Source organism: Colius striatus, chromosome 6 (assembly GCF_028858725.1).
Source record: "Colius striatus isolate bColStr4 chromosome 6, bColStr4.1.hap1, whole genome shotgun sequence".
Lineage (NCBI taxonomy): Eukaryota > Metazoa > Chordata > Aves > Coliiformes > Coliidae > Colius > Colius striatus.
The window spans coordinates 12,808,825-12,820,914 of NC_084764.1; the positions used below are offsets into that span (position 1 = coordinate 12,808,825).

Genomic DNA, 12,090 nt, shown 5'->3' on the forward strand with positions numbered 1-12,090 from the left:
ATTCTTTAGACAACATTTAATCTCAGATAAAAAGTATATAAATGTGACAATGCAGCTAAAATAACTGTTAATAGCTAGTCATTACTTCAGAAATTCTGCTAAATTATTTTGTGTAACTATGTGTATTTAATTTTAAAAAGTTTTTTTGTTTAATCCTTGGGATATACATAATATATAATACTGTAGATGGGGAGCAAAAGGCCCATTGAAATGAAAAGAAGGTGAAAAGACACCAACCTAGAAGGGGAAAACACAAAGGGAAAAGATTAATCATGCATCTCCATTCTTTGTTACACTAAGTGCCAGCCTTTGTGCCTTAAGGTACAAAGATCTTACAGTTTACAATGATCTTCTGTTCTTGTTCTTTGTTACTTGTTTGTCTGCTCATTTTTACCAGATCATCGTCTACAAATTCTGCCTCAGAACTGCCATTTGTTTCTGGTGTGATGGGTTTTACAAGCTAGTTGTTTCATACATTTATTAATACAATATGCAGTCCTTCAAACTGACCTTCCTAACGTGCTGTCTGGTTTTATAACCATATAACTATTAGATCTCTAAAGTAGTCAATATCTCAATGTCAAGCTGAATTTTGGGGAAGATGTTAAAACCTCATTGTGTTTCTACACATGCTGCAGTGTCTGTTCACTCATTCTGTTGACATCATGTAATGCTGAATTTTGATAAAAATTTTCATGCCTATGTTTCTGTCGCTATGTCTAAACTTCATTACTTCCATTTAAAGTGATTATGTCAGTGATACTTAGATCCTGAGAACTCAGGAAAATTGCTCACATAATGGTTTGTAGTAAGGTAACAAGACTGAGAATGATGATGAAAATTCAGGATTTAAAGGTTTCCTTACATTTTTCTCTGCCTGTTCTATCTTAGAGCATTTAAAGTGTCAAAATACAGAGTATAAAATTAGATGAACAGCAGAAAAGACAGATAGAAGAGCAGGAGAATGTTAAGATCATTATCAGTCAGCACAGTAAGCTGGGGTGAGGACAGGGCGAAGGACAGGACTGTGTTAGCTGGGCTTCAGATTAGTACGAAAAGCTTTAGCCATAACCACAGCCTGTTGCTTCACATGGATCTTCAGAAGCCTAACACAATTCTTCCATTTTTAATTCTAGAATTATCTTCAAGACATTATGCAACGTTTTCTTGGTTTAAGATTCTTTATGTTGAAAAAAAACCTACTGGAAAGTAGAAAAAGTAGGAACAGTTATCCCACCTGGCTGTTTTATAGAGTGTATCTTCATGCCCTGCTCATGTTTCTCTATTTTTCTATTACAGTGATCTGAAAAGGCATTCTGGATAGATATGAGGTCAGGAAGCCTTGAGCCCTGCTGTATGATAGTGATAGGAATTAGATTACTTTATAATGGCTTATTGTGTGGTTTTTTTCAAAGTTAGTTTTAAAACCTACTTCAGGGGAACTCTTGGACACCTCAAAATCAGAACTGTAGTGAGCTGTAGGTATGATTTCTGTCTGTAATGAAATGTAGGTCAGAAAGGGTGTGGTTTATTAAACATGCTTTAAACTGTAAGGAATGACTGTCCTTTCATATAATTAGTGTGTTGACTGCCCTGAAAGTTGCTATGACAGGTTTTAATGTCTCTTCTGAGGCACAAGAGAGTTTTCAGTTTTATTAAGTAGAGACCTGTAACATTATCATAACTGATTTTTTTCTACAGATTTAGAAATTACTTCTTCCTTCAGATGCAATATTACAGTCAGTTCAGAGAGACTTTCCTTATGAGAATGATCCACCCAGCATTAAAATACTTCTGCCAACAAACTAGGTCTATCTCATTTCCACATCACAATATGATGATCTTCTCCTTGCATAAGAATATTAAGGGCATATATCGATGTTTGTATTTTACCTAGAAAAACTCTGTTGGATAAGTACCAATGCATATTTCATTGTCAATTGTCTAGTCCCTCAACAGGGGGCTGTCCACAGGGATGATCATCAGACAGTAAGGAATAAGTCATTACAAAAGCTTTATTTGAGGTTGGGGTTTTATGGACTCTATGGTGCATCTGAGAGGATTGGCTAGCTTCTAGTTTTTTTATCATTTCTGCAGGAGCAAATATAGAGATGAGTTCCTGTGTTCATCCTAATTCTCAAAAAGCTTGCAAGTTATTTCTTCTCACTTCCTAGAGTTCATTATCAAGAGAAGAGGTACATATAAAGCAGTATAATTTTTAGCAAGCTTGTGAGATTACCTCTGCTTTTATAAGGTATACTTCCACTTCTGGAGTTTTAATTATTCACTGCTTCACTCTGCTCTTTCTAGCATCTGAATACATTACATACCTTTAGCCTGATACTCAAAACGCCGTCCTTTTCACTGCTGATTTTGTTGGGATATTGTTTAGATGTAACATATGGGTTTACTGCTTTTAAGTCCACTTTTAAACAAAGCTTTTAATACATTCTGTTAAGATCTTAAATAGTTAGATAGTGGCTATTTTCAGTAACCTGCCTATGTACAATATTTATAGGACTGTTACAGCTTGGTGACCCTAGATTATTATAGAAAAGTTTTTTTCTATGTGTGGATTGATACAGAAAGAAAATATTTATTTGACAGGTATCATGGAGTTGTTCATATATTTTTGTTAGTCACTAATGAAACTGTTCTTCACTAATACAATTTCATGTTTATCTATCCTGAGTTAACTAAAACCCAGATAAATAAATAAGCAAGGCATAATCAAAGAAATTATCAGAACCATGAACAGTCCTGTGACTGAATATAAAAATAGATGTAAATTTAAATGTACAAAACTTTGGTTCAGTAGTGTAACTTCCTCCTAATTATTTTGTCATAAAACAAAATTTAGAATTATGTCATGGTCTGACATGAAGCTGTTTCTGATGATGTGGAAGGGGCTGTAAAGATGGCTCCTGTAAGAAGTTGCTCGAAACTCTCCCCAACTCTGAGCCTGACCCACTTCTGGGTCTGAGCCAATTAGACGCCTCTGCGATCACTTTTTAAGCAGAAAAAGCCAGAAGAGCAGGGCTCTTCCTGTTCCTTCTTGTTCTGTCCTTCCTTCTTTTCTGGCTGGTGATGGTGCAAGGAGTTGGGAGAGAGAGAGAAACGACCATACAGACCCCAAGGTCAGTGAAGGAAGAGAGGAGGAGTTGTGCTGGAGCAGAGACTCCCCTGCATCATATTGAGAGAACTGGTGAAGCCAGAGATTTGTTTGTACTTTGTTAAAGACCCCACATCAGGAGCAGTGACTCACTTCATTAAAGACCCTGTGCTAAGGGCACTGACTATGCCCAGAGGAGTCAGTGTCCCGTGGGAAGGATGAAGATCTCTTTTGTAACAATTTAAAGGTATTTCCATTACAGTCTTCATGCTGGTCCCTTTGGACCAGACCATACAGTTTAATATTGCAATGAACTCCTCCCCTGGCCCCTACTCCAGCTTGGGCCTTATCCTCAGACTGCGGTCCCTTAGGGGTGTACCTGCTCCAAGTGGAGCCTCATCTGTGAGCCACAGTCTCTCCAGGGGTATTCCTGCTGTGCACAGACTTATCCACAGCCACAGTCACTTTGAGGTACACCTCAAAGCATGGCCTTCTCTGTTGACCACAATGCCCTCAGAGATACATCTGCTTCAGCATGGCCCTACCCACAAACCACAGTTCCTTCAGAATTAAACCTGCTCTGTCATGGGCTTATCCATGGCCACAGATGCTTCAAGGTATACCTTCTCTAGAATGGATTTATCCTCAGGCCACAATCCCTTCAGAGGTATACCTGCTGCAGCACAGACATAACCATGGCCACAGACACTTCAAGATGTATCATCTCTGTCATGGGTTTATCCACAGGTCACAGTCCCTTTTGAGATGTCCTGCTCCCACATGGACTCATCCACGAGTCTTGGTTCCTTTGACTAGAGTTCACACTGGGGTTCCAGTCCATCCAGTACACCAGCACAGAAACAGCAGCAATACTCTGGCTGCCTGCCAGCCAAGGCACATCACAGTTGTTGTTATCAAAATGTTCACAGGCATAGCAGAGTAAAATGATAAACAGTACAGGCCTATAGCAAGCAGCAAAATAAAAAAGCAGCCACTAATGAGACTAGACTAATACACAGTAAGACAAGCAAGCCCCATGATAAGCACAGGAGCTTACCAATTAGTAGCTAACCAGCAACAACAGCTATAAATGTGATTTCGTGTATACCAGTCAAATCTGTCATAATCTCAAACCCTCTGAGCCCCACATTGAGAACCAAAAAGGACTGTCATGGTTTAAGTCCAGTCAGCAACCAATCAAGAGATTTCTACTCTCTCGCTCTCCCCTAATGAGATGGAGGAGAGAGTCAGAAAGGTAAAGTGAGAAAACTCATGGATTTAAATAAAAACAACTTAATAAATAGACAAAAAGTGGTGCAAGCAAGCAAAGTAAACCAAGGAATTAATTTAAAACTTCCACTGGGCAGGAGGATGTTCAAGCCACCGTCTTCTGGACTCCATCATATGTAATAGTTGCTTGGGAAGACAAACATGGTCTGTCTGAACGTCCCTGACTTCTTCCCTCAGCTTTCCATGCTGAATGTTGCTGTGGTCAGCTGTCCCAGCTGTGTCTGCTCACAGCTTCTTTTGTGCTCCTAGCCTACTTTCTGGTGGGATGAGAAGCAGAAAAGGCCTTCATGCTGTGTAAACCCTGTTTAGCAACAATGAAAACATCTTGTATTGTCAACACTGTTTTCAGGACAAATCCAAAACACACAAAGCAGCTACTAGGAAGAAAATTGACTCTATCTTGGCCAAAACCAGCACAGTTTTGGAGAGTTTCTTTTTGTAATATTAATCTATATTAAGCCTAGAAAACCAAGTGAGCTATGACCTGTCAGTTGTTTCTGTGCTTGACATCTGATGATTAAATAACAGAGAAGGAAGTTGGAGATTACTACGGGAAATGGAAGGCAGTAAGGCCAAAAACATTGTTCTATGTTAAATCACAGAAAATATAGGAATGATTCCAGTGTCTATAGGTCTAATACAGTGTCTAATTCCTGTGTCTAATTACAAACCTGTAATTGAAAAGGTGCCCTGTAAGCTTCATGTAAGCTCTTAGTACTACAATTTGATTTTCAGGAAACTTTCTTCCTGCAGTAAATACCAATGACTTCTGATGTGGACTTTATGATCTTTTATGATATATTGAAAAGGTGAACACACAAGGTTTTTTTCAGTCTACAATTTTAGAAGTTAAACAAAATGTTAAATGTGTTGGAATATTTTGTTGTTGCTTGTTGTCAGTGATATTCAGATTTTGAGTAAATCCTTTTCAGTAATTTGTCACAATGATGTGATCTGCAGCTGATTTCCCTGTGAAGGACAGCTTTCCTCATGTTATTGTTTATTTAAGTTTACTCATTACAACTAAATGACTGTTGAATGACCATCTCACTTTGGTGCAAAAAAAAAACCCAAAAACTTTCAGTGGAACCTGATCTAAATGTTACTGACTGAATATCAAAAGTGCTTTAAGAGTGTTTTGTACTTCCTTTATATGTGTGTTATAAAAAAAAAAAGAAAAGAAAAAAAAAAGTTTTATCCCTGACAGCTTCTGTTAATATTGAGTTATACAGTCTTGAAGTTTTCCTTCAAGTGTTTTTATCTATGTTATCTAAAATGAATCTCACAACAGTACCTGGTCAATATACAGAGATGAAAGTTAAAAAAAAATATGGCAGCAGAGATTTTTCTGTTTTGAAAAGATCCAGACTTGAGTGTAATGCCTGATGGACAGCTTGCCTGATTTCTAAACAGTTAACTTGGCATTCCTGAGTGCTGGCTGCTCACCCTGCCCACCCAAACAGCTTGGAGTCTCTGGGTGTGGTGAAAGCCTTTGATAAGTACCTGTGTAGAGTTCACAGAAATAGCTGTGCAGAGTTAGGACAATAGTAATATGAAACCAGTCTTGTTGGTTTTTGTTCGTGGCCCTGGAGGCTGAAATCTGCATTCCAGATGAAACCTGCAGCAAATCAGAAGAGAGCAAGAGCCTCTTTTTTTTTTTTTTTTTTTTTTTTTTTTTTTTTCCTTTTTTTTCCCTTTTTTTTTTTTTTTTCCCCCCTGCTTTCTTCGGCTTCACCAGAGTTCACTCCCACCAGCCGGTAGCAGGAGACTCTGCACAGGCACAGGGCGGTGGCACTGGAAGCTTCAGATTTGTTATGCTCGATTTCCATTTGACATTTCTTGGTGATTATGGATTTACAAAGAAAGATCTTTACGAAAGTGGAAAGACTATGCAAAAGAATCCATCAGGAATTTTCTGCTGAAAACATTCACAGCTCCTGTACTGGGAGAAGGAAGTAGCAAAGTACAAACGCACCCAGTTCTGTTCAGGAGGCTTGTTTATATAGCTGCTCCGTACTTTTGAGCAAGTAGGAAGTGGTGTGCAGCCAGTAGGATTGCAGGAGCACCAGCAGGAACCATTAGTCGAATTTTCAGCTGAGATTAGTGCGCTGACATATTTGCTCTGACAAAAAGCCCTTTGTGTAAAGGAACAAGTTATCGACGCTGCTAAGAACTTTTTTTATGGTGGGTGTTTTTGCTGCTCCTGAAGTAGAGTTTGGAGACGTGACGGACACTTCGGCTGCCGGCTGCAGTGCTGGCCCCGGAAGGAGGGGCAGAGTGACCTGAGGAGGTTGGCTGCCTTTGTGGGCAGGGGAGCACGGTGCCTGTAGTGAGTTCGGTCTGCTGTCTGAATGTATGTAGTAAATACTTGTTTAGCAGTTATTAGCACTGCTAGAAGCAAATCTATTCTGTACTTTATGCAACATGGAAGAAGAAAACACTGTGCCTGAGTGTAACGAGATTTCAGACCTGGAGAATACAGCAGGAAGTGAACTTGGTTTTTTCACTACATTTTCTGTGAAAACACTTTTTGGATTTACAACTAATATTGAGTCTACAGCTTCCAAAGAAGAAACAGTGCTTAAAGCATTTCAACCTTTGCACAGCAGTATAAATACCCATGCTAACACCTGGCATGAGAGGAATGATAATGATTGTAGTGACAACTCAGCAAATCAGTACGTCCTGGATAGTACCAGTGGCCAAGCTGACCCAATGTCTGGCCAGAAAACTGACCTGGAACTGGAGCTAGCTGAAGAAAATGAATTACTTCACGATTTAAGGTTCGTACAGACTTCTTTGTCTGAATCTGACAATGATGACAAGGATGCTATTCTTGTACAAGGTACTTTGGTTCATACAACAAGTGACACAGAATCGGACATGGAGAGTGAGGACCTAGACACCGATGAAAACAACACAAGTGAATCTGGGCTAAATAATGCTACTTTGTTTGCTGAGGCTTTGGACAATAACAATCAAAATAAGGACGAGTCAGAATCAGAAGGGTGCAGCAACAGTGATGACTCTGTGAATAAAGATGACATCAAGTTACACCCACCAGCTTCTAAGCAGCTCCCACAAGAGCTGGATAGTATTCTGGAATGCGACTTTAATGGAAAAGACGAAATGTTAATGGATGAGCAGTTCAGTCGCTTGCTTGCTACAGGGGAATGCCCTCAAGAACTTCCAGATGAAGAACAAAGACCTTCAGTTGATAATACATTGCTACAAAAACCAGCACTGGTTGAAAAGTCTTTCCAGCTGCCTGCTTTCTTTAGTGGACTACGTGTGAGAAAAAAGGGACTAACTGCAGAGGATGGGGAAACTGTGACAGAAATTAAACCAAGGGAGAATGATTTAGCTCTGCTTAAATTGCGACAGCCTGTTAAGAAATCCAATATTACATCAGGTTTGACCACTAAAAAAAAATCAGCTGAAGCTAAAGCAAGTCCTACTTTCCTGGAACAGCTCTCACACTTGTTAAACATAGATGTCTCCAAGAATGAAGACAGAACTGAGGACTCTGTTGAGGCATCTGGGGAGACTGAGAACAGTGAAGAAGCTCAAGAGAACAAAGCCTCCAGCAAAACAGAACCACGATTTCCTTCTGAGGAAATAAAATCAAGCCCTGCTGAATCTGCACTGGATGTCTTTAAAGCTTTATTCACACGGCCACCCAAAAAAGAATCAATTGCAGATACTTCAGAGCTGGAAGCCATAAAACGCAAAATGAGAACTGAAAAAGAGTCCTTGAAAGCTGTATTTGAAAGGTCAAAATCAAAACCTGGGGACGGACCATCAGACAAATCTGTAGGTTGAATTACTTTTTCTTCCTAAGATCTGGAAGTAGATGGGTAAAAAGTAATGTACTGTTTAAAAATTATTGATGGGGACTTAAGGTCAGAATGTCAGAATTACCTTCTTCTTTTGGCAGTCTCAAATTTTGGATTCCCAACTAAAGAAATCTTGTGTCTGGTTTGTCAAAATTCTTGATCATCCTCAGTTGTAGAAGAATTGAGAACTGCTGATAGTCACAGCCTTTCAACTAGAAGTGACAACTTTAAAATCAGTTTTTAAAAGATGCAAAAAGAGTTCCCATTATAAGTATGGCTTAAAATCGGTTTGCTGTAGCAAATATTTACTGTAGTATTATTTAATAATTTCTCAAACTCACTCTGCTTTATTTCATAGAGGTTTTTTATTATTATTTTTAAAAGAGATATTTCATTTTACCTTTAAAGATAATTCTGTGGTAAGAGCTGAAACAGGGAGTTACGGATGATTTTAAACTCACTTTGTCCAAGACATAGAATTTAATTACTTTTTTATTTATGTGCATGTATCTGGCTTTGCAAATAATCATGAGCATTTAACCTTATCTGAGTATAACTTAGTGCTTCTGATTAAACAATTCCCTTCCAACCCTTAAGATTCTGTGATTCAAGTTATGGATTAAGCATTTGCAAGCTTTAGTTGGTATGTTTTCAAGAATGAAAACAAACAAAAATCTATGCTAAGTTTTCACAGAGTCATAGTGATAAATGTATTTGAGTATGATTTTAAGTCTTTAATTAAATGAGTAACCCTTGGGTTGAGGTCCTCGCAACCTAAAATTCTTATAGTTACATCTTTGACAGATATAATCAGTCTAAATGATTATTCTTGTTAGCTAAAGGGGCGATTACCTGAATGATTCCATTTGCAGGATCAGACCCTAAACTTAAAGTTACTTTAATTTGCTGTGTTAGTTGCATTCTCTTTCAAATTTTTCACCTTATATAAAATTAAAAACTTTTTTAAGTATCTTGACTGACACCTGGGTAGACTGATAATACCAGTTTGCAGTAAATTACCTATGGGGAGGAGAAAAGACATACCCATTGGCCGAGACATGCACAGCAATTAGTTTGTGCATGCCCTTCCCCTTTCTGACCTGCTTCTTCCTGCTTACACCATTCCCTGTTCTGTGCTGGCATAAGTGTTTGTGTGGCTCGCAGAAAACCTAGTCGGGAAGCTGTCATCACACACGGTAAAGGAGGAAACACGGGAGTCAGCAGAAGTAGCTTTTATAAATATCTACTTAACATCCAGTCATGTAAATGTACATTTTCTGAGGGCAAAGACAGAGTAGAAGGGTCTTGCCTTTCTTTTTTAATTGCTCATGGGACCCATTTATGGGGCCCCTTGCATTTAGTGTTTTCTGTTACTGCAGTTCCCTCCGTACAGTTATTTGTAGCAATGTTTTATAAAACAAATTACAGAAATTAGAGATGTAAGAAAAAAACCCTCAAAACCGCTACAAAAAAGCTTGTTTAGTCTAAAGGCTTATTTTAGTATTCCAGTTTGCAGTGTAGTCCCATTAATAGCTACAGCAGCATTTCAATGTGGAAGTATTATATGAGTATGTGGACTGAGAGAGCTGCTGAAGATGGGGCAGGAATTTCGTAAACTAGCTCTGCTTTCAGAAAATTACATTGTCAAATCATGTCTCAGGTGAATCACTTGTAAGAGGAGTACAGATGGATCTTTTCACTGTGAAAAAAAAGCTACAGGGAAAAAACCTAATTGTCTTGACCATCTCTATGGTGCAGCTTTCCACACTCATGTGAACAGTTTCAACAAGTCCTTGTATCTAACATGCATAATGTTATTTCCTTCCTCTAAATTATTTTTCTACACTGATTTCTTTGTAACCCTTCCAACCAACTGAGTACTGTTTCAGTCAGAAGAATGAGGCAGATAACCATTCTGGTGTACGTAAGTAGAGCTGAGCATGGTGGTTGCTGTTTTGGAATCAACTGATACTGCAGACTTCAATTTTTTCTTGTGTACTTTTAACAGCCTGACCTGAGTCCATCAGAGCAAGATGACAAGACTCCAGGGAGACTCCAGACTGTCTGGCCACCACCAAAAGCAAAACATGAAGAAGTAAAAGTAGGATTAAAGTACACAGAAGCAGGTAAAATGAAGAGGTGAAGCATTTGCAGAAACTAGTTTCTGACATTTTTATTTTTGTTTAATACGGAGATGGTGATAAGTCACAGCGTTTTCTTATCTGGAAAAACAGACCTTATGTTTTAGATATGTTCTTTACTGGTACTTGTTAAGCATCTGATTTTTAAATGTAAATGACTAAATCTCTATTGAAATCTAAATGCTTGCCTGAACAAATTCAAGAGAAAAGAAGTAGGCTTTTTCTCATAAATGAGTTTATCAGTTTCTAATGGGATTCTGTTCAGATGAGCAATAAAATTGCAAAAGAGTAGAAATGTGATTGCCTTTTCCATTGCATTGTAATGAGGGGGAAGTGACAAGTTGGACTCTGGTTTGGCTGCAGATTTTTCCTCAGGTAGTGTCCAGAATAAAAATAATGAATGCCATTATGGCAACTAGAGTATAAACAAAGGGATACTCATATCTACTCATATCTTATATAGTGTCCAATACAAATGCATAAGAGGGTACGTCTGAAGCACAATGCTAACTAGTTATCAGTTAAGATTTCCACAGAATAAGAATGTCTTAATTTTTTTGTTATTTAGGTAAATAATTATGTAATATATTTACAAGGGAAAAAGTTATTATTGTAGCTGCCAGAGCTCTGTTTCAAATTTGTATTATTAAATATAAACGAGGAAGTCTTTGTTATACAGAAATTAGTAGTAAACTTTGGAATTGCCTGAAATATCAAAATGAAAGGCAATAAATCATCTGTTCTTCATGTAGCTGGAGATTTTAAAAAATACCAACTAGAAAGTATTGAGTGGAATTAAAAAACTAAGCTTTTTTTTACTGCTCTGCAGTGAGAGGTTGTACAGAGTAATGCTGTAAGTTTCTTTCCAGTTCCAGTGGATATTCATTTAGCCTTGTATATGAGAAAGAATGAATAGGAGTAGTCAGTTTCCTGCTTTGTATTGTTTGGTGCGTTACTTCTTTCTCCCTCTTTCCTCAGTTTTGCTTAATCTTTTTTTTTTTTTTTGTAAAGTGAGTCTGATACTGGAAGTGTAGAAGTTGTTGGAAAATTAATAAAACTTGGTTTTGTCAGGAACAACATGGTTCTAACACAGGCAGAACTGAATTTACAATGCATCTGATCAGTCTCAGGTGGGGAGTCTATCACCTGATGACCAGGAAAGGTGTTAATATGTTAACAAGGACTGCTCCAGGATCATTCTGTTTACTCTTACATTCTCATTATAGGCTATATTGTATGCTCCACATATTTTCTTTCCTAATGGCTGTAACCATCTGTGGGGGGAAAAAAAAAAAAAAAGCTGAAATAAAAGAAAATTAACAAAATTAACAAAAGCTGCAGATTCTAGTAGTTATAGAGAAATTAGGTCACATTTTCCTAAAATTTGAATAGGAAGGACAGACAGGCTTAGAGCCTATGTACATTGTTACTCTTTTGTTACTGTGATATTTTGGGTGGCAGCATCATCAACATGCTGATGATTAGTTTACGAAGTCAATTTTTTATACAGACCGGATTCTGCAGTTCATTAGTCACTCCAGTGTCTATCAGAGAGAAGGATTGGAATGAAAACAAACGGCTGGTGTTGCTTCTAAAGGGAATAGGTAAACACTGTATTTGTAACATATGTTGAGTGCAGCAGAATTAGAGATGTTCTTCAGTGACTAGCAGGTATAAGTTTCTTTCAGTTGTTCATGAATGCCCAGAAAGT

The 12,090-nt window shown here is 38.0% G+C and overlaps 1 protein-coding gene across 2 annotated transcripts in view; it reads left to right on the plus strand.

Moving 5' to 3' along the window:
- Positions 1–6,461: 6,461 nt before the first annotated feature.
- Positions 6,462–12,090, plus strand: part of FMN1 (formin 1) — a 132,344-nt gene continuing 126,715 nt past the window's right edge. For both annotated transcript variants that reach the window (XM_061998578.1, XM_061998579.1), the window contains exons 1-2: positions 6,462–8,215; positions 10,247–10,364. In XM_061998578.1, coding sequence (XP_061854562.1) covers positions 6,827–8,215; positions 10,247–10,364 — 1,507 coding nt within the window. In that variant the 5' untranslated portion in view covers positions 6,462–6,826. The remainder of the gene's footprint in view (positions 8,216–10,246; positions 10,365–12,090) is intronic.